At 45.8% G+C, this 23,280-nt stretch overlaps 1 protein-coding gene across 2 annotated transcripts in view; it reads right to left on the bottom strand.

Moving 5' to 3' along the window:
• Window positions 1-23,280, bottom strand: part of LOC135389101 (multiple C2 and transmembrane domain-containing protein 1-like) — an 84,055-nt gene that overhangs the window by 37,410 nt on the left and 23,365 nt on the right. For both annotated transcript variants that reach the window (XM_064619074.1, XM_064619075.1), the window contains exons 2-4: window positions 1,761-1,982; window positions 926-1,142; window positions 320-543 (exon numbers count right to left, since the gene is read on the bottom strand). In XM_064619074.1, coding sequence (XP_064475144.1) covers window positions 320-543; window positions 926-1,142; window positions 1,761-1,982 — 663 coding nt within the window. The remainder of the gene's footprint in view (window positions 1-319; window positions 544-925; window positions 1,143-1,760; window positions 1,983-23,280) is intronic.

The raw sequence follows: 23,280 nt of genomic DNA on the forward strand, positions 1-23,280 counted from the left end.
TGAACTCATGCCAGGCAGTACGACAGGAACGAAATCGCTTGACGCCCTCGAGGGTCACGTGGCAATACTCCTCGCGTTGATTGGTTAGACCACCACCAACTCTCCGAAGTTATCGCTCGACGACCGATTCCCACCAACTCGAGTTGGTCATGGTCGGTGATGTCGGCCGACTGCCACCAACTCCAAAGTTGGTCCGAGTTGGTGCAGAAAGTTGGCCCGTGTGAACGCCCGCTAAGAATGAAACGTCGGTGCATCCTCTCCGATGCCCTGCTATAGAGAGTGTAAGGTGGAAGTTTGTAAATTGAGAGTATAGGCATACCGCAAGCATCTTTGGCAGTCAGGTTCTTCCCACAGCGTAGGTGGATGTCTAGTTGATAGAAGTCGTGTTCTTTTAACGTCGCCGGCCTCAGCTGCTCTCTTAGCGCCATGGAACTGGTGTCGGCGACGGATACATCGTCGTCGTCAACCGAAGGCGTTGTTCCTTCCGTACCGATGCTCATGCGGACGCGACGTTCGCTCGGTGGCGTCTTCGTTCGTCGGTCTCTGGCACACAAAAGTAAGGCCTTCTCTTTGTTCCCGTAGAAACGTAATTGAAGGATAACGCCTAAGAACTACTTCAATATAATGAATAATGAATGAAATGAAAGGTCTCGCAGCGGGGTTCAACTTATGTCGGTAACTTAGGTACGTGTGCCCGAACAAATCGTGCGCGAGAAGAACATGAACTAGATAATTAAATGAACAATAAACCGGCTAGCGAGCAACAAACTGACAACTCGGCATTATTAAGTAGACGTCTAACGAAACAATTCAACATTAGTAGTCCAACGCAGAAAGGAGAGATTAAGAGAAAATAAAACAGACTATACCATATAGTAACATGCAAACGCGCTAAACAAGCATATGTGTGTTGGAGCGACCATACCTGATCCACGGTGAAGGCGGCGGAGTTCGTCTTTTTCGATGTAAGCTTGAGTCGGAGTAATAGGCACCGGCGAAGTCTGCTAGCGCTGCCGTAGAGGCACCACGGACGGGCACTGACGAAGCGACACTGTAGTCATCGCAGGCTTCGGTCCGAGAAGACGCTGCCAGCGCTGCCAAGTCGGACACGGACACGTCGGGGTGGCTGACGCTCAGTCGACCTGAATGGGCCAATAAAAGCTATTTGTGCACGACACGGTGGACGATCCACGTGGTGGATATTTCGCGGCGTCAAATGCGATTGGCGGCTTCCAAATTGTTTTCTTTCAGCCCCCTCCTGTTCTGCCCTGCTCTTCAATGTACGAGACGGTGCAGAAAAGTTATCGGCCCGAGAAGGAAGAACGCGGCAGACACATATTCGCCTCAAAGTTCAAAGCTTCAACGAACTTCCTTCAGGACACGAACCGGAACCTCAAAATTGCGCAGGTTCGTCGAATTCTTCTCGTCGCCATGACCACGTGACATTTGTTTTCCCGAGGGGCATCAAATGATATAACAAACGTCGTACAATTAAATCTCTTTTAACGTAAAAGTCGATGGCCAAATTTCTTTTCTAACTTTGATGAGGAAGTATCGATCTTCCTGCTGCACAGGAGACGAAGACAAAAGGTTAGACGAGAACAGAGACTAGACAGAACGCCTGCAGGCGTTCTGTCCCGTCTCTGTTATTTGTAACCTTTTTGTCTTCGTCTCCTGTGCTGCAGAAAGGTCGATATGAACATCTTCCAGCTCCCCCGCTACATCCCTCTCGCTCTGATAACGAAGTTGCGTTTGTGTACCTGTGGATTGTAGGTTGTTTTCGTGAGCCCTGTGCTTAGGTGACCTTCCCGTGGCTAGCCTTCCGAACTTCTTGAGCGTCGATAGGACGGAAGTGAGTCTCCGACCGGGTCGGGGAGTTCGTTTCGGGGACCCACTCGGCGAAGATCCCACATCTGTGTCGGCTGGAGAACCTCGACGGCGGCGGCGGCGGAGAGAACCTCCTCCTTCTTCTTCGCTCACCCCTGGAACGAAAACCAGAGGATGTCACACGCAGTTGGTTTCAATTCAAAGATGGCAACTCGAAGTATTTTGCATCGAAAAGTGTCTGTGCTGTAAATGGCAAAAACGGCCAAGAAGTGGTGTGAGCACAGTCCAATAGTCCAAAGACCGGGGAGAGTCACGTTTATTCCTTAAAAGTACACTCCTGCACTTCAACATAAAAACGATAAAACACTCGACGTTTCGGAACCAGTCCAGGTTCCACGCATTATCAGAATGAAATGACTTGGCTGGGCTGCCTATCTATCTGTTAAAGGCAAATAACATTCCGGTAGGGTGCCTGGTTGTTCATTGATGGGAGGAAGCCTACATAAGCGATTCCGTCTTAGGATGGTGTCAGCCTTTGACACATCACTTGCCGCCGCCCGCCATATTGGTCCCCATTTCCTAGACGGCGTGTTATACCGAGAATACACCCTTAGAAACGAACTTCACCGCATGGCACGCTTCTATAGCCAACCATCATCGCGAATGATGTCGTTATCTTTTTTTTTTTTGTGACACTTATGCTGTACATAATTGTCACAAAAACGGCGTACACGCCTCCCGTTTTCAACAAATCAGAGCAGATAACGATATCATTCGAGATGATGGTTGACTAGGAGCGTGCTATGCGGTGAATTTCATTTCTGCAACACCCTTCGGGACTCTGTCAAAGAAGGGGACCAACATGGCGGCCGCCTGAGGGCCATCGACTGGAGATGTCACCACCCTATGTAGGCACCCTAATTGATGGTGTTGTTTGTGTCCGTGATAAACCAGGATTCCAGTTTGCTTTCGTGCCCCCAGCGATCTTCATGAGCTAAAATGGTTTATCAAGAAGACAACAACAGCATCAACAAACATCCAGGCCGCCTACCGGAATGTTATTTTACTTTAACTGATAAGGTAGCCCAGCCAAGTCATTTCGTCCAATAAATAAATTGGCAATAAATAGACAATAAATTAGCCACGGACAGGCAGAAAAGGTAACAAACAAACAGATTTCGGGATATCGCCATGATCTTCGGGGATAGACTACGCCAGCAAGCACAAATGAAGTTTGATGACATCGATATATACTACTTAAACCTAGGAAAGATATAGAAAACGTAAAATAAATGACGAACTCTTCTGTACGAGCAAACAGAAAAAAAAAAAAAAAAAAAGCAATCTCTTTCCAGCGTGACCGCCCATCATGAGCTGCTATATAAGACCAAAATAGACACGAGAGGACCTTTTTATACCTGGTGATTTAGAACTTCATTTGCGTTGCTCTATTAATTAGGGTTCGCTATGCACATTGCCTTTGAACAAACGCTTTTCTAATGCGGTCCGCTATATACAAGGCGCGGGCTACAAGGGAACGCGCTGTATTCCTGTATTCCCCCGCAACTTACACAACTGGTCCAACATATGTTGCGAGAAAAGTTCTTTACAAGCTCACCCTTCAGAAATGTCTAAATGAACCGAGCGTTTGCTGCGATAAAGGCGCTAACACACACACACACACAAATAGAGATACGATGATGAGATGGCGCTAAACTTGTGCACTAAGTCCCCATTTTTCTTCCACTATTATAAACGATGTGAGCGAAGCCTCGTTGTATCTTGGGGATATCGCCGGAAATGTCGCGGTGTTGGTAACAATTGTTTACTTCCTCTATATAGGAGTTGCTTCGCGGCGCTAAAGAAACCTCCATATGGTAACTGTCCCCGGCCGGGATCGCCATCTTGAGAGATACTCAACATTTCGTTACGCGCAATAAAAGCATCATTTCCCCGTGGGGGGACATGTTTATTAAGAAAAAAGAAAGGAAAGGTCAGCCAGACGGAGCTCGGCTTGTTATTCACAAAAAAAAAAAAAAAAAAGGAAAATAGGATCGAAAAGGGAAAGAAAAAGAAGAAATGGAAAGGGGAAGACAAAGAATAAAAAGAAAAGAAGCAAAGAAAAGGGACGACAAAGAAGAAAGAGGAAAGGAAAGGGAAAGACAAATAAGATAAGAAAAGTGGAAGACAAAGAAGAAAAGAACAGGAAAAGACAAAGAAGGAAAGAAAAGGAAAAACAAAGACGAAAAGAAAAGGAAAAGACAAAGAAGAAAAGAAAAGGAAAAGACAAAGACGAAAAAAATGGATCCGCAGTGAGGGCCAAACGCAGCCTAACCAAAAACGGTTTTCACGAGTCGTCACGTTCGGAGCGCTCCAACTTAAAGACTGATTATAATGCTCATTATACATCCGGACCTACACAAAGAAAGCCTGTCTGCTCTTTCGCCACGCGGACGTGTAAAGCCTGCTTCCTCTTGAAACGCAGACTTTCTGTGGTACATATAGCTACGGCCGCCGAGAACAATACTACCGACACAGCTACTGGGAAGGGACTGCACTTTCATACTTGTGGTTTATTACGTCATGGACGCCATAATGTTTAGCAAAGTACAATAATTTTTCTGCGTGCCTTAGTTGACGAGATGACCCTCATCACACTCTGACGTCAGACGGCCCTCAGTCATTCGAATTGCTTCCCGTCAGCACGTGATCTCTCTGGAAGCTGCCTCAATAGAGGAGTTGCCTATACTACTTTTTCTTTTTCTACTCATCTACTGACCCCCTTTGGTGTAAAACTTGGAAAGCAGGTTTACATCGATGCTTATTCGGCATAACTTGGGGCCAGGTTAATCCCTTTAAAGAACATGCATTCGGCTTCCACGGCCTTCCAACTGCATCAGGTGCACGTACATTTGGAAAACGATGACTGTTCAGGACACATCTCGTAAGCAGTCTACAGGTAACAGCGTGCCGTGCACAGAAATTACTTAACACAGACAGAACATGTTGCGCACGTATACTGGCTAATTTTAAAGTGATCGCGCACAAAGTTATAATGCGAAATGTAAAACTACGGTCGTAAAACGAAAGAGAACTTGATATAATATTCCCCAGACCGTGGCGACGTTGATCACGGAAGAAGCTGGGACTGCACTCACAAGCTGAAGGGTTATTTTTCGTACGGTCACTCGGAAACGTCAACGTCACGAAACAAGTACCACGCTTTCAAAATCGAATAATGAGGTCCAAGTGCCACAGTTCTATCTGGTTGGCTGCTCTTTAAGAACCATGGGATAGTTTTGGTTTGCATGTGGCTTGCTTTTCTTGAACCAAACATCATCACGAATGATGTCGTTATCTGCCCTGATTTGTTGAGAACAGGAGGCGTACGCCTTTTTTGTGCCACTTATTCTGTTCATAATGATCACAGAAAAGGCGTACGCCTCCCGTTTTCGACAAATTGGGGCATATATAACCGATATCATTCGGGACTATGGTTGGCTAGAAGCGTGCTATGCGGTGAAGTTCACTTCTAAGAGTGTGGGATAATTTTGGTTTGCCTGTGGCGGGGTTTTCTGGGCGTCTGAGCAGAAATTTTCATCTTGTTTGTTTATCACGTGTGTCAGTAGCCGGATATGCCCGCAGGTGCAGCAATCTTTCTGGCGCAGGAACAACATGCTGATCTGTAAATTTGAAACACACGCTTCGTTATGCAAATGACTTTCCTCATAGAGCTCTTCGTTATGCCGTGCTTTTTTCTCCTGTCTCGCATCGAGGGAGAAGCAAAACCAAGTCCAATATAGCACGTTTCAAATTCTGTCGAAAAATCTCATTTGCATCTCATTCGAGGTTTGATGGGTGAATAACTTTAAAGGGCTGAAATGGAGAATCTCTGGATGCATCGCTACAAGCGGGGCGCTCTTCTTTTACACGAAAACAGCGCTAATTTCAGTTTGAGGAACAACGTGAAACAAAGTGGATGATACAGCATTTTGATCCGTTTGTGTTTCTAATGGTTCCTTGCAAGCTTTTAGGTAAATCCCGACACGGTACCTCATGCAACTCCCATACACTCTAAACACAGAACTTCACCGCATAGCACGCTGTGCGCCAACCATTGCCAAGAATGATAGGGTTACCGCTTCTGATTCGAAGAGAGAGGGGGGCGTACGCCTTTACGACACGTGTGCAGTTATGATAATTGTCACAAAAAGGTGTACGCCCCGTGTCTTCCACACTCTTAAAAACGAACTTCACCGCATAGCACACTCCTTGCCAACAATCACGCCTTCTCTTTTTTTTTTTTACCAATTATGTAGTGCATTATGTAGTGGTAAAAAAATGTGTACGCCTTCCGTTTTCAAGAAACCAGAGGCGAGAACGATGCTATTCGGGATGACGGTTGGACAGAAGCGCGCTATGCGGTCATTTTTTAAGAGTGCACAAATCAGGCAGTGTCACTGCAGTATCATTCAATGTATCAGTATGAGTGATTGGCCCTCAGAGTGCTATGTGGTAAAGTTCTGTTTTAATAGTGTGGCCTACGAGCAAAGACCCGACCCACTTCCACACTCTCAGAACAGAACTTCACCGCATAGCACGTTGTCGGCCAACCACTGAATGGCACGAGAGGCGGAGCCTATTTTGTGCTCATTATGTACGGCACAAAATAGGCTCCGCCTCTCGTTTTCAACAAATCGGGGGCGAGAACGTTGTCATTCGGGATGATGGTTGGCTAGGAGCGTGCTATGTGGTGAAGTTCATTTTTAAGAGTGTAGGTTTGTCGCTTCTCATTCGAAGAGACAGGAAGGCGTACGCCTTTTGTGTCAATTATCATATATCCAAATTGACACAAAAAGGCGTACGCCTCCCTCGCTCTCCGAAGCAGAAGTGGTAACCCTATCATTCGTGCAATGGTTGGCGCAGAGCGTGCTATGCGGTGAAGTTCAGTTTTTAGAGTGTATGATCCGTGGCAGTGGCTGGTGCACAACGTACTATTCGGTGAAGTTCTGTTCTGAGAGTGCAGTTATACCCGACCTATCAACAGAATCATGTCCACTAAAGCGTTAGTCACTGCTTATACACTGTACATATCATCAGGTTAATGTAATAATTTTTTTTCTTTATATGTATATACTAAAGCGTGAAATTTTCAATGCACAGTCTCACAAAGCAGACAATACGGGCTCTGAAGGATTTGCGATTTGATACTCGCCGCACACGAAAAACAGTGCTTGACTGCATGCATAGCACGCTCCTAGCCAACCACCATCTTTAATGATATAGTTACGCCTTTTTTGTGACACTTATGCTGTTCATAATGTCACAGAAAAGGCGTACGGTTACCGTTTTCAACATATCGGGGCAGATAACGATATCCGATAAAGATGATGGTTGGCTAGGAGCGTGCTATTCGGTGAAGTTCATTTTTAAGAGCGTTGCCACGAAGGATGGGTTACTGCTTCTGAATCCAAGAGTGAGAGAGAGGGAGGTACGCCTTTTTGTGTCTGTTTCAATGTATAGTAATAGACACAAAAAGGCGTTCGGATCGGAAGTGATAACCTTATCATTCGTGGCTTTGGTTGGCGAAGAGCGTGCGACGCGTTGTAGTTCTGTTTTTAAATGCGAATCTTGCCCCATCGGACTAACTTTTTGTTCCCAAACTTGGAAAAAATGTTTGAAAGGGAAGAGATTCGTGGAAGCCTCAGAGGTGATAGGAGCAGCAGAAGCATATTTCGGAAAGCGGACACGTCATTGCTTTTTTTTTTTCGAGAGTTAAAGAAGCCTCGGGAACGATGTGCCAAGTGCGTTCAACTTCGCGGTGAACTTCCAATTGTAATAAAGGAGTATGACTATAGGTTGCGTCGTTCCTTGTCGGGCCGATAGCTTTCCAGCACCCTCTCGTTCACGGCTTTGGCGCAGTTCGTGCTCTCTGCGGGTGGGGGGTCGTAGCTTGCGAAGTCTTGCAGGTTACCGGAGAAATCCTATGGATTCTTCGCGACACAAAAACTCAGGTCCTAGCTCTTCAGGCATTAGCTTCGCTGCCATGTGTGTTTGTTTGTTTGTTTGTAAGGAAAAAAAATGCGGAGAGCTGGACCGGCTGCCATATGTGGTTCATCCTGTGTTGTATATGTTTAGCGTCTGGCCACTTGTCCATTGTTCGTGTACTAGCCATCCTAGGCGCCTTTCTGCATGTGCCTAGCTAGGTAAATGGATGCGTTTATGTTGTGTGAGCTTGGCTCTTTCCGAGCCCGCTACTATAAGAACCTCTTAACGATTTCATGGAAGTTACGCTGCAGCTTTCATCGTAGCACTTCAGTTCCATTAGCACTAGTTCGTAGCACTTCGTTGCTTCAGTTCTCTCTTTCTATAGATAATCATTTTATTCTACAGCGAGGAAACCACCGTGAAGACCAGACATCCCTGTTGTTCGCAGTTCATGGCTCTTCATTTATCGCCTCTATCCTGAGCGTAGACAGCAATTGCTAACAGAAATGGCCTCAATCCAAATTCGCTACGGCCATCCCGTTTGGAATTCGTATCCCATTTGCGGGCAACTTGCAGTGCTAGGTATCGTCGTTTTGGGGAAATAAATATTATACTACGTATTATATAATCGATAAAAGCCGAGCGGCACAACTTATTCCCACGTGTTGTTATTCCCCATAAGAGGGTCGTTGATGCACGATAAGAAATTTAGAGGTGATGGTTATATGGCGGACGCTTTTACCTTTTCAGTAACGTCAGTGAAAGATAACGTCTATGAAACAGTTTGCGGGCATAAAGACGTTTTTGGTAAAATTATGGGTACTGCTGGTGGAATAACCTGGAAGGATCGTTCTGTTTTCTGACGGACACATCCGACGCTCTCTGAGACAAAAACACTGCTTGCTTCCGCTTCTTCCGCCAGTCTTCTTGCGACTCTCCTGGACGATATCGAGCGAGAGCATCGACTCACTCCTCAATGCGATGTGTATTTGTTTTTGCTGGATGGCGTCGGTGCTGTTTCTATGACCACGTGTATCGCTCGGAGAGATTGACCCTCAGTGATGGTTAGGGATTTTTTCTCTTCTTAGTAAAAGAAACAGGATCGATGAAATCCGTTCGTCCGAGGAGACGTGGCTTATAGTCTGACGACGAGGTGCTACAGATGTACCTTCCCACAGGCAGCACGTAATATCTGTCAAATATTGGCACTAGCCCGGTTTCATTGGGCCTATGGAGGCCCAATCTAGCCAATGAAGAGCAAATAAATTGTTTTTTTTCTTCCTTGGCTAAAGAAGAAGTATAGGAAAACTGAAAAAAAAAAAGTGCATAATGTTAGAAAACGACCAGAATACCATTGTTATTGAAGTTTGAAGCCATGTCGCCCATCCGTTCGTCCACCGGATATCTCTCTGAGATTCTCCTTCCTTTTACGGAGTCCACAAACATTGAATGCAGTCACGTGTGCCCAAGTTGATGAATACGTGAAGTTTTTATTTGAGGCATACGCAGTCTCTGGAGGGCTGCATGTAGTCGTACAATGCTACATTTTAAAAGTCGTCGTACTACAACTCACCACGTTATCAAGAGGTTCTTCCTACTACACTAGTATTCTCATTGCCACCGAGCAACATACCCTTTTTTGCACAGAGCTATGTGACTGCAAGAATTTACACGTCCGAATCCTACACACATTATAACATTTTACACTTATTGCCAGTTCAACGACAGCGCCACCCTCCTTCGCGACGTAGCGAGCGCCATCGTGAAAAGCAAGTAACCTAAGTTCGGCACAAGTTTTCTGCGGGAGCATCGTAAACCTTTCAGGCCTGGTGTGATACATGGAGGGAAGCAGCGACACCTGAAGAAAGCAGACGACAAATAATCGTCTCCCACGCGAGGCCCGTGTTGTTTCTCTTCTTAGCTGTCCTCTTAGATTTTCTTTTCCCATTTTTTCTTCTTTTCTTTTTCGTTTTTTCAAAGTGTCTCGAGCATAAACAAGTTCCTGCTCAGAAAACCTGTTGCAATATATTTTTTCCGCGAATAGTACAAGTGGTTAATTTCGCGGTCTTAATAATTCACTATTTCGGACGGAGAGACGTTTGAGGAATGTTTCGCGGGACCTTAATTTCGCGGTACGATGACCCTGCGTCATGGATTTCTTGAACACGATGGCAATTGATGTTCTGAGGCTGGAACACATAGAAGGGACAAATACATACAAAGCCTCAAGTGTCTAAGAGGTTAATGACGAAAGAAGGAAGTCACTGAAAAGGTTAGCTAGCTGTAGGACTGGAACCCACATTTTCTGGATTGCTGGTCCAGGGCTCTACCAATTGAGCTAAGCTAGCACACCTGCACAGCGACTTCCATGAATGTGTGTATGGGTGAGAGAACATGTAAAAGTGAAAGTGGGATGAGTGAGAGAGTGGTTGGTTTGTCCCTTCAGATGACGCACCCTTGGAAGTCGCTGGCGAGGTATGTTAGCTTAGCTCAGTTGGGTGTGTTATCATAAGTCGGCGCCATCTAGTTTAATGCGAGCCAACCACGCTCTGGCAGCGCGCGTCCGCCATATTTTGGGCAAGGATGGAAGCGTTGCCCGCGCGCGGATAGTACGGCTCTGTTTGAACCGCGCGTCTGGGGTGATCTTTTGTCGTCCGCCGCCTGGGACTTGGTCTGCTTTCTCATCGAAGCATCGCTCTTTTCATGAGTGGATCGTCGATCTGCATTTGTAAATGTCAGTCGGTTGTTGCGTGCCCTTCTGCAGCCAGCGTGGCGTGAGAGACGCCGAAGGAAACAAGGCGTGTGCACAAACTGTTTGGCGGTTGAAGTTCACATGATACATGACTTTCCAGGGTAGAATCCTGGACTGGCAATCCAGAAGATGTGGGTTCGAGTCCTACAGTTGGCTAACATTTTCGGTGACTTCCTTCTTTCACGGATTTCTTGGAGGTGTCACTTCCTTGGCGGCTTTTAATTTCGCGGAAAAAGAGCATTCGCGAAATTCAAATAAAGTCCTCGCGGAAATTGCTATTTATTCAGCATGCAATGAACCAACTGTAGTGTTCAATGTTCCTCTTTCCTCTTCTTTTCTTTATTTCTTTTTTTCTTCTATTTTTTTATTTTTTTATTCCGTGTTAGCGCCGCGAAGCATGTTGTGGTTATGAGCGGCGTGCAGACGTGCACAGATGGAGAGAGGGCAGCAGGGAAAACCTGAGACAGCACAACCGGTGCCGGGACTCGAACCCGCGTCACGTCCCAGTCTGGGTGTGGAAAGCGACCATCCCAACCACTATGCCGGCGTTCCCCTTTCAGCTCGCCTTTTCCCCATCTCTGATCCCAGGTGGAGCCACCCGCGAAGAGCTCACACGTCCCGCATCTGCGGGATTGCCTCTGATGCGGTAACGTGCATGGCCCGTAGAGGAAACACTGATATCCGCTCAGAAGATCCAATTATCGGCTACCTAACAGTCCGAACGGCCTCCCTTATTGTGAGGGAAGCAGTCGGAGTCTGCGTGGAACAAATATCGCTACAAATGATTGATTGCAATGCAGGTGTTCGTACGGAAGCTCGAATACGTACGCCCGTTTGTATAGGAGACTGACTGCGAAATCCTTAGTGAGATGAGGACGATGGGTTTAGCCCCGGGGCCTGGAATGGAAGCTTTGCAATGAAAGCACTTACCAGATCGGTAATTAGTATAATTCACCACGAGGCTGCTCGCGAAGGCATTCTATGAAGGCTTAAAAGGTACACAATCCGGACATTTAATAGAGTTTTTTGTGAATTTGAAAGCTATTAAGTCTATACCCAATGCGCGCATTATAAGAGAGAAGGAACTACTAATCGTGAACCCTTTAAAGTGTCAGTCTTGGGCCGACTTCATAGCGAGCTATGGCGACATTTACTTGCAAACATCTTACGGGACCACACGGAGAGAAAACAGCAAGATAACACAGCCGGCATTCGAAGCGGTTATCTTAAGTGAATTGAATTTAATTGAAACTTTATTTCACATTGTAGCAAGTACAATGTGGGAGACCCAGTGCAAAAAACTGAAATAAGCAGCTTGACAAGGCTCTGGGTTCCCGCTCTGACCGTGAAAGTTGTCAACAACAACAACAATAACTAAATCATGACTATGGCCTGGGGTTATTCACCGCTTGAGAGCAGTACCCTACCCCATTACACGAGAAGCATGAGATGTGAAGTATGAAAATGAAGTTATGTGCAAGTACAACTCTTGAACTCCCGTCAACGAAAGTTGAAAGTTGTCAACGATAAACACACACAAGGCAATGTTCACTATGTCACATATCAAATTCATTCTATCAACACTAATGACCAACGCAAGTGGAACAGGAGTAACATAATCAGATACACATATACAAGTAACATTTGACGAATCTGTTTGTTCCAAGTTTTTGCATAGATTTGGAATTTATTTAAAATTACAGGCGCTTGAGAGGATAGTTTTTGATTACCGTAGTTCGTTCTTGAGAACGGAATTTTCCAGGTGTCTTTGTGACGTGTGTTTGTGGTGTGTGTGAGGTGTCTGTGTGAAGCGATTATCTTAATCGCGGGAGGTCGTCAGCTCGTGCCTTATCCCATAAGCGGGCCGTTTGCTCGCGTGTCTTGGACATTTATTCGCAATATCCATCGAGAAAAAGCGAACGCCCGTAAACTCCTGAATCTGCATTTGACGAGCGCTGTTTTATAAAATTTCACCCGCAGCAACGACCCGCAATGCCCACTTAATTATCACCTTCCGTCCTTCGTGAAAACGGAGCCGTTAACCGCACGGACGCTCGCTCGTTCCTGGAGCACCGTAGATTTTATTGATGATAGGCAGAACCACGCCCTGGTACACAACCGGCCACGGGTCGCCTCGCCTACGAGTTGCTGTGTCGCCCCCCTCACAGGCGCTCTTCGATCCGTCCAAACTCTTTCGTGTCTATTTCAATTGCACTGCTTTCAAAGAGGTATGCTTCTTGCTTTGTGAACTCCTTAGCGAACAGTTTAAGACTCGTTTCAGGGGGACTTCTCGAAGAGTTTTCTATGGCGGATGTAAGAGACATTTAAGGAAGAGTATAAGCTTCTTTCACGAGACGTCGATGAATGAGTTTCTACGAACGTAAAAGCCATTTAACGGGCAAACAACTTGGGTGTCTTTGGCAAAAAATCCTATACATGTCTTTTAGCTGACATAATAGACTTGTAATGAAGTCTTCATTGATGGACTGGAACCTCCCACAGTATCCAGTGCACCTCGATGATACACACGATGCCTCTGTCCCCGGTTGTACACAACTTATTAAAACAGTTGCTTTGAGTTGTTCTATGAAACGCAGACGAGGAAATTAAAAAACAAAAACAAAATAAAACCGCTATACAAATTATTGGCGTCATTTAACTAGGCCCCGTACGCTTTTCTGAAACTCGATAATCCACTTCCTTATCTCAGTTATCGTATATGAACTGACCAGCTCCCGTGGCATAGTCGCTTGGCATAGTGGCATGATCGCTTTCCACGCCGAGACTGCGAGGTCGTGGGTTCGAATCCTACAGCCGGCTGTGCTGCCTGAGGTTTTCCCTGGGTTTTCCGAAGACTTTCCAGACGAATGTCGGCACAGTTCTCTCTGAAGTCGGCCCAGGACGCATACTAACCCCCCACTCCTTCCTGCTGTCCTCTCTCCATCTGTCCACATCTATACGCCGCGCATAGCCACAGTTGCTTCGCGGCGCTGCCTATCGGAGCCAATCGCAGTCGTGTGTGACTCAGAACCTTGTCCAATGATTGGTTCCGGTTGATACGGTTCGACGCAAGCCACGTTATCAACAGTTTCCTAAAACTCTCTATTAACCGTCTTCGCCGCGCGATACCCGAACGAATTTCACCCTTAACGATCTGCGACTTTAGGAACCATTTCGATTCGGTTCACTTTATTTGACGTAGGTCAGGTCCCCTCCTTTGAGCTCAGGCTGCTGGAACCTCGCTCCCTTCTCATGTATTCGCTCCGGGATCGAACGGTGTTGGCGTGCTGCGGAGAAACTATGAACTACCGTAGTGTGGAGTGTGGACGCGTCGTCTGCTTTTACACGTTTATTCCGCGTTTAGAACCGAACAGTATCGTACCCTCGCGGCACAAGTGATCTTCCGATGAATATACGCGAGAATTACGGAAAAGAACCATCAACTCCGAACATCGACCCACGTGTTATCCACACTAGAAAGGTGACAGTGTCGCCCCCTATAGGTCGATCTCGCAGTGTCCTGTATTCCGTCCGTGAAGGCAGATTTTTACGAGATTTGTACGAATTTTGTTCGCTGCAGGCAACGTATTCTTAAAGTACCACTACGGACTAAATCTCGGGTCTTCAGAATCCTGCCAAAGTTATGTTACTGAAATCTTCTTGTTTCACTTTACATTCCTACAAAATATTTTCGATCTACGTGATGCGAAAGCTAGAGAAAATTATTTTTTTATTTTTGAGAACTGTGACGTCATGTTAGGCTCCGACGGAGGGCCCGGCTCTCATCTGGCAACGTTGTTCCCCTTCGCGTGTTCCGGGGGCTCACTTTTCGCACTCCGCTAGCGAAGCCCCACGTGACATATCCTCCGACGGCTCCGACCTTCGACAAAGGTGGGGAGAAGACATCTCTCCCATTTCCCCCTTTTTCGATCAGCGTCACGTGACTCCTCCACCACGTGACCCTCCCCGGATTCCGGAGTCCTTGTTAGGAGACGAGTGCCCTGTCCAGAACATGACATCATTGCAATTTGTGGGCTTATGATTACGTCAACCGCTCCTCGCGTCATCGAAACTTGTGGAGGCTCAGCAGATCTTCAAAAATTGACAGAAATACACAACGTTCGTAAACAGGATTGAAATTTCACGTATAGAATCCTAGAGGTACCTTCTTTTCATGGACTAAATAAAATAAACGCTGTTTTCAGAGTCCGGAGTGGCACTTTAAGCCGCAAGGAAGATCCGTATACGCAAACGTATTCGCTGATACCACCAGCACAAAACACGTGTATGCACGTCAATCACATAACAAAAGTGTAGCCATTGCCTAATTAACGGAATGCCGCGAGTGTAATGTCTTTAGTACATCAAAAGCCGGAAGCAGACTACAACGACGTCACGACTGTAAATTCCCTGGCTATAAAATTCAATAATAGATAATTGGCTCGTATATTTTTCACGCGGTAGCGGTCTTCTATAGCTAACATTAAGTCGTGACTGCTGCATCGTAGTTGCCGTAGAACTTTGAGATTCAAGACTCTTTTTTAACGCTTAATAACACAGATAACCTCGTATACTATAAAGAACGGTGGATGTCTCCTACCCAAAGGCAAGGAATCGACGCTTTCCCTCAGTGACTCGGGTATTATGATGTATGCGAGCTATAGAGTTGAATCACCAAGCTCCAACTCACGCGACCGTGTCTTCCCATTTCACCTATTCCCATTTTGCCTAATGCTTCTTAGCAGATTATCTCGCCATCCCTTAGCAGGTTCACCGACCTCGAACTGCAGGGGGTCCCATTTGGCCTAATGTATGCTGCAGACAGTCCCACTTCGCCTACTAATCCGTGTTACGTAAGAAAGAAGGCGGTCCTCTGGCATGCTGCCAAAAGTCAATTTCGGATCTTCATATAACTTTACATGCAACCTTGTTGGTTTCACTGAAGCATGAGGTCTGTATTTATAATTCATATTACACTAGGGTTTCTTCCCTCATCTGTTGGTTCACAAATATAGACTGTGCAAGAGCGAAAACATAGTTTTTATTTACATTTTTTTAATTAAAAGGGCAGCTTTGTTTTCTGCGCTTCAAAATTCTTCCAAATTTGCAGCTCTACTCAATATGCATTAGATGTCCCACGGCATCGAGGTACGACATCATGTCCCGTTCGCCATTCTGAATTATTGACTGCTCAATGACATTCTTAAGTAGCATCGCAACTTTTTATTAATTCCAACGCCCTACGCCGGCTTTTTCAACTGACCCTAAGTGATTTGGGAGAAATTCACAGCACACCTTGGAGGAGACTAGAATTTGTACGACACCGGCCAGAAAAGAAATTCCTGTCGGAAAATATTTCCGTGTATAACTCCCACCGTTAGATAATGCGCAGGCCCTCTTCAGAGCACCGTTTTACCGAATAACGCGGGCGCTATACACCGGAAAATACGGTAGTTATAGGTTGAACGTGGGGGTTAAGGCGTCTCGCTCGGTGGTGTCGTGCTAACTGGGAGGCGGTGTTTTCGAATCCTACCACCGGTTGTGCTGTCTGAGGTTTTCCCTGGGTTTTCCGAAGACTTTCGAGACAAATACCGGCACAGTTCCCCCTGAAGTCTGCCCAAGACGCATATTAACCCCCTATCCCCCCACTCCTTCCTGCTGTCTTCTCTCCATCTGTTCTCATCTGTACGTCGCTCATAGCCACCTCTCATCTCCACATAGCCACATCTCGCTCATAGCCACCTCGCCGTCGCTCATAGCTTCGCGGCGCTAACACGAAAGAAAAAAAAAGAGTTTAATTAAACACGACTATAGTGACACCAGTTTCCATATTTAACATCGCTGAGGTGACACTGAACATGGCTCGAAGCCTTGTTTCATTCGTCATGCTGTCCATCAGGAGTCACTATGTAAAATGTTTGTAAAATGTTTTTGTTATATTTGTACATTATATTTACACCTTATATTTGCAAATGTAAAGGGTCTTTGTTTCGGACGACGTAAGGTAGTTGTCCGACGAGCACATTCATTTCTTGCACACGTCATCATCGGGTCGGAGCGTGTAAGTAACGCCCACTTGCCGACAGTCCCGTTTTGCCTAATGAGATTGCACGGCAGTCCCATTTCGCCTAACGGCTATTACCCCTCCCGCCTCTTTAATCCGATAATCCGGGTTTCTCCAATTGTCATTGGAACCAATGACCATTGGACATACACGTAGCGTCACCGGAGGCCCACATTGGCGCTTCTCAATCCCACGACGGTGCCGGGAAAACTGAAATGTCGGTGTGCGTCTCGTCTAAACAAAACGCTCCACAAAACATGGGCTCCACTGCAAACGAACTCTCCGTTTCACCAAAGCATCGTCCTAGTAATCTTATTTCGAGAAACACGAAAATATTAATCTATTCAAAAAAGACTTGAAACATATAATTTGAAATGAGTTGACAAAGGTAGAAAAAGACGGTGCTACATCGCACGAGGGACATGTCAAAGACACGACGTGTTTACTTTCCACGCCCGCGAGGCCTTGTGTGCGAGACTGCCTTCTATGCACGAGCGCATTTTACGTGGCATTGCCTCCGGGTGCCTTCGAACTTTCGATAGTCTTCCCCGTCTCCTGAGTTGTACGATTTATAACGGGCTACGGTTCGTCGCACGTGTCTCTTTTGTATAGTGAAAAGCCTCTTGCGAAAGTCTCCTCGCGCGTTCCTTACCAGGGTTGCCTAGAGTCACTAAATAAGCTACGCTTCAGATTGTCGACACTGAGCCGCCATGTTGTTTCGGATGACCTCCAGCGCCATCCATTTAGCGCTCTTCGAAGTGCTGTCTTCTTCCACTGCTGAACTTCACCTTCTTCTATTTCTACTGCCAAAATAGAGGTGGGGCTGGAGGTCATCCGAAACAACATGGCGGCTCAGTGTCGATACTCTGAAGCGTAGCTTATTTAGTGACTCTAGGGTTGCCGAGTTGTCACTCCGGAGTTGGAATGATTTCGGAATGATTCCAGATTTACCAGAGCCCGGAATGGAATTGGAATGGAATGGCGGAAACTGTCCTAGGAATGGAATGGGAATGGAAGTTGGCAGTTTTTCGCAGGAATATGGAATTGGAATGGAATGGTCTGGGCGCCCTGGTGGCTGCGGGGTTGGGCAGTACGGTTCGGGTCCCATTTCTTTTATTGATGGAATTAACGAAATGCAATTCCAGGAGTGGGAATTCCCATTCCAGGAGTAGGAATTGGCCATACCTTTTCATTCCGAGGAATTGAATGGAATGGAATTGTCACAAATCTCCATTCCGCGGAATGGAATTGGTGGCCCCATTCTGCAACCCTGTTCCCTTACGGTGTTTGAACAAAACCACCATCTTTTTCCATATGTCGTTTTCTGCTTGTTCTACGCGTCACTTTGTTTTGCGACTGAATCTCATGCTCGGAATGGTACGGTACAAACTGATACGTTTTCAGCTCCGGAAAAGAGAAACCAAAATGAACGAAGCAGAGAAAGCGAGTGTTGAAAAAAAAAAAAAAAAGTTCGTGATCGCGGGGCACACGCGTGGCTGAGACATTGTACAAAGCTCTATAGGAGGTAATCGATAAGTGACGTTACGACGCATGCTCGCATGTTTTACCCCTAAACCGCCAACAAAAGGTCCGCATTATAATTATTTTTACGCGTCGTCGGCTACGTCGTCTCCTACCATCCCAAATCCTATATGCACAGGAGACTGGCCACGTACCTATCGTATATGCCTGGCCTTCGCCGTTTACACGCCTTTCGTTCTGTTCTTTTCGCCGGGGAAGTTATTATTCTGTATTCGGGACGAAATGGCGAGAGCGATTGTGGGTTTAATGGCAACAAAGGCAACAAAGGCCATAGAGCGCCAAAACTATTGTGAGTGTGTAAGAGATGACTATGGGAGAGACGATGTGAGAGAGAGTGTGTGTAGCAGCCAAGAGCCATCCACAGGTATGAGCGATGAGATGGACCAAGATATAGGAGAGAGGATGACGATAACAAGTGAGTATGGCAGTTAAAAGCTATCTAAAAGTGTGAGCTGTGAGGCGATGAGGTGATCCAGGATGAGATATTTACATGAGGAGTTCGGTGATATTGGATAAAAGCGGAGCAATGCTTAACAACTACATCTGACTCAGTAGCCCGCACATGGTCAAAAATTGGATGACATTATCAAACGGCACAAGAGGAATGTCACCCAGTAGAAGGGCTGGGTGGAGTGGGACATGGTATCTGTAGAATGCGGTGAAATACTGTTGGCGTTGGTATTCGAAGTGAGGGCAGGATGCCAGTACGTGCAAGACAGTCAAGCTGTCACCGCAGTGCGCGCAAGCTGGCGGATCCTGACCTCTGAGTAGGTGGTGATGCGTGAGCCATGTGTGTCCAATCCTCAATCTCGCGAAAAGAACTTCGGAGGATCTGTTAATGTGTTCAGTCCAATGCGGGGAGAAAACGTGTGACGTGTAGCTTGTTATTTTCTTCCATGTCCCATTCCTGCTGCCACTGTGTGTAGACAGCTCTCTTTAACACTGGCAGGATGTCTTGGTAGGGTAGTCCTAGATCTGACTCCTCTTGTGCCAACGCTCGTCGAGCCTCACGGTCGGCTCGTTCATTCCCCGGGATCCCAGTGTGGCTGGGGACCCAGCAGAGACAGATTGAAAAGTCTCGGGAACAAAGTTGAGTCGCAAGCGCGCGTACTCGCTTGACGAGGTGATTCTTGCTGTCATAGCATGAAAGCAGCGCACGCACAGAGCTTAGCGAATCGGAGTAAATAACTGCGACAAAATGGGGCAGGACGTATTCGAGTGTTATCTGGAGGGCTTTTGTTGAGCAGACCGCACCTACGAGGCGTACATGTAAAATCTAAGCTTCATTTTACACAGACTCAGTTCTCTGACTTGTAGTACTGTGCGGGATACATGATGACCATTGTTGCTAACGCATCAGGTGATACTGCGGATGGCTGTAGTTCGCTGCAGCACGCTTCTTTGACGCGAAAGAGTTGTCGGATCAGAAACTAGGTCGGGAGAAAAATCGGGTTCAATCGCAATAAAAATTAATTCGATTCGGGGAGGAGGCAACGACTGCAACCAGGTGCTACTGGTGGGACGCACAGCAGAAACCGTCCAATGAAGCCACGATTCATCCTTTGACGTAAAATATATTCTCTCCAATCAGACGCTTCTCTTCTCTTTTTGTATTATTACCGCTTTTGCGCTCCGTAGTCCACATCTGCGGTGACCACTGCAATTAACGATACATCCGCGAAGCAGACTTTCCCACCTAAAGCTCGTGTCTTGCAGGCGAAGCACGCTTCACAGGAAACATCGAAGCATTGTTCGGAGCGTTCTCGCTTTCTACAAAGCGCCAAAAAAAGGCGACAGAAGGCTGCACGTATTGTCCTTAATTTTGGTCAGGTACTTTTATTAAAATAAGGAAGCAGCCTCGTATAAAACCTCAGAAAATAAAAGTGGAGACCCGATTGAATACGTGAGCGACGACTACGTCCTCATAAAGAAAAGCTAATTTTGGTAACGAAGAAAAATCGCTGTCAAACCCCATTGTCTTCCCTTCATGAGTAACCGCATTAATGAGATTGGAATCCTTACGTTGTTTTTTTTATCTACGCCATCGGCTTTGCTTTTCCATTTTATCGATAAGCGCTAGAGGCAATGAGACTTTCTAGGGCGACGTTTCTATTAGTAAGCGATAATAAGTTAGTCCTAGCGGTATAGGACGCGAGATAACCTATTGAGCAACGTTCCTTTTAACGACTCTCGTCGGCGGACTTTGGATCAGGAACGGGCGACAATCGGGGAGCAGAAACGTGCAAGAACTGTTGGATATCGATAGGAAAGCCAAGTACGGTTAACGATGTCTGTGTCACAGAAATAGAGAATGATTGATGACTCTTTACCTATTCACAGCACCACTACGTGGAATGGAAAGGGAGTGTGCTTCCTCAAACATCCTGGTTCCTTCTCCTCGATGCCAATACAAGAAAAAGCTTAGGTGCTAGCACGGGGAAGCAACTATATGACTATGGAATAGGTACACACGTGAACGGATGAAAAAGAGGACAACAAGAAAAAGTGGTGGGACAGACGACGGAGGTTTTTTATGTATTTATTTATTGATTGATATTGTTATCCCTTCATCGGAGTTGTTACAGGAGAGCGGGAACATACAAAAAAGACATTCGTGTCTTTTTTTTACTTTCTGACTGGTGTCTTTTCTGTGCCAGGGTGATCAAGCTCTGTCGCGTTAAAACCAATTTATTTTTTTCCCTATCGTAAGTTTGAGGAACGAAAACCAACTAGGACGGCACCTTATGGCCGCATAACAAGACATTCTTGGACAGGCTCGTGATCCGAGTAAGATGCCTCGCAGGAGCAGTACATCCGTTAGCTCTGAGTGAACCCTGACTGAAGAATGAAGGCTAGGTGAATACATTTAAAGGCGATAAAACTCCAGTGCTGGATGAAAAAGGACGAAGGACGAACATGTACGACGACTGCACTACCCAGCACTGGGGTTTTATCGCTTTTAATACCGTGAATAGAGTTCGATATCTCCCCCAAGAACACGCTGACATCCCTCACTCATACTGAGGATGTCACTGTGGGACAGAAATGACATCCTGGGAATATCCCCACAGGATCCTCAATATATACACAATAATAATATACACAATACACAATAATATGCATTATGTTGCACGAAACATGCATCACACGTTACATCCTCAAGAAGTTCACTAAGTTGCCCGTTAAAGGAGAATCACTTCTTCGCAAGACAATAGAGAACGTTTGTTCGCACAGCTCTCAGAACCGACGTAAAATATCGTCAAAACAGAAGTACTGGCGTGTTCCCCTTGTATTACCCTCGTCAATGCCACATTTTGTAGAATTCCAGGACTGTCCATTGATTTGTAGTGAGCTCGAATTCGCAACTATTTTAGTGTTCAACACTCTATCGAGATGGCAGCACATGTTCGAGACGCACCAAACTTTAATTTATTAAAAATCAACGGCTCAACCTTGTCCTCTAAAATGTACGTCATTGACTAGAGAAAAGCTAAGCGAACACGCCAGTACAATGTTATGATGATCGTTTAGAGCGTTCACATACATACATACATACATACATACATTTATTTACTTTAAGGACCCTCGATGAGGGTATTACATAAAGAGGGGAGTAAGCATACAACACAGTGCAAGCGCGGCATGAGCACTAAGAAAAATGTTCAAAACACAGTGCTATAAAGGAAGGCAAGTCTCCCTCCAAGGCGATGTGAGATGGTAGGTTGTTCCAGGTGGCAACCATGAATTGATGAGGGGAGAACAGAAACTTGTTAGTACGCACCGAAGGGGTAAAACTTTTATGAGAATGATCAAGCCTGGGAAAAAGTCTGTGAGCCCGTGGGCAGTAGGTGGTCTTCACGTGCCTTATACGAACGAAAATCGCCCATAGTGAAGAAGTGATTCCGCCTTAAATGCACAAGGTGACGCTGTGTGACGACTTGAGAGAGACTGTGCCGTCTGGAAGGCGTACCGGAAGACCCGAGGAAAGATAGTCTTCAGCATTTCCAAATTTCCAAATTCTATCGCAAAGAATATTGTCGTGCAGTTTAAGCACCGCCAGGTACGTGACAGAGTCCTTGAAAAATGCAAGAAAAAGCGTATCACGACCAGTGACCTTGGATGTTCAATGTGTACCGCTGTTTTTGTCAATGAGCATCTGTGCCCTGCCCTGAAACGTGTACTAGGCTTTGCTATATCAAAAAAGAAACAATCAAAACTAGCATTTGTTTGGGTTAAAAACGGTAAGGTCTATGTCCGTAAGAGCGAAACAGGCCCGGCAGTATGTGTGTTTCATACAGAGGATGTAATCAGTATTGCCGGTTGACATGTATGTAAACATTTGTCATTGAATGAGAAGGTCTGACTTTTTGTCATGTTGGTTCTCCCGGATACTGTTGTGAAGCCACCTAATACGCTATCATTTCTGCATATCAACGCTCGTTCTGTGCGCAATAAAAATGATGAGCTAATGCTACTCTTTCAATCCTTCAAATTCAAATTTGACATCATCATGTTAACAGAAACATGGCTTACCAATAACGAAACATATGTTCTACCAGAGTATCGCGAAATCTGTCTGAACCGTAAAAACAAAAGGGGAGGCGGTGTAGCTCTTCTAGTGTCGAATGACAGCGCCTATGAGATCATAACAGAATATTCATGTGTATGTGAAGATTTCGAAGTGTTGTGTACTAGAAGCGCAAATAGCTTGTTTGTAGTGATGTATCGCCCACCATCAGGATCCACACGTGCATTTTTTACTTACATTGAAAAGCTTTTTTGTTTTATATCCGAAAACAAATACACATTGTACATGGCTGGTGACGTTAATATAAACTTACTCAGCCATTCACCTACAGCCACCGAGCTGAACTTGTTATTTGATACATTTGGTTTAGTTAATGTCATAAAGATACCTACTAGACATACTGAATCTTCATCATCATTGATTGATGTCTTTGTCACAAACATAAACGAAAATGCTGTTACGTCAGGCGTGTTATCTCATGACATCAGTGACCATTTGCCCATTTATGCCTTTGTAAACACACATCGTCCAATCAAACAGCCTCCAGTACTCTACAGTCTCCAGTCCATTACCAAAGCT

The sequence above is a fragment of the Ornithodoros turicata genome, chromosome 3 (genome assembly GCF_037126465.1).
Source record: "Ornithodoros turicata isolate Travis chromosome 3, ASM3712646v1, whole genome shotgun sequence".
Taxonomy (NCBI): domain Eukaryota; kingdom Metazoa; phylum Arthropoda; class Arachnida; order Ixodida; family Argasidae; genus Ornithodoros; species Ornithodoros turicata.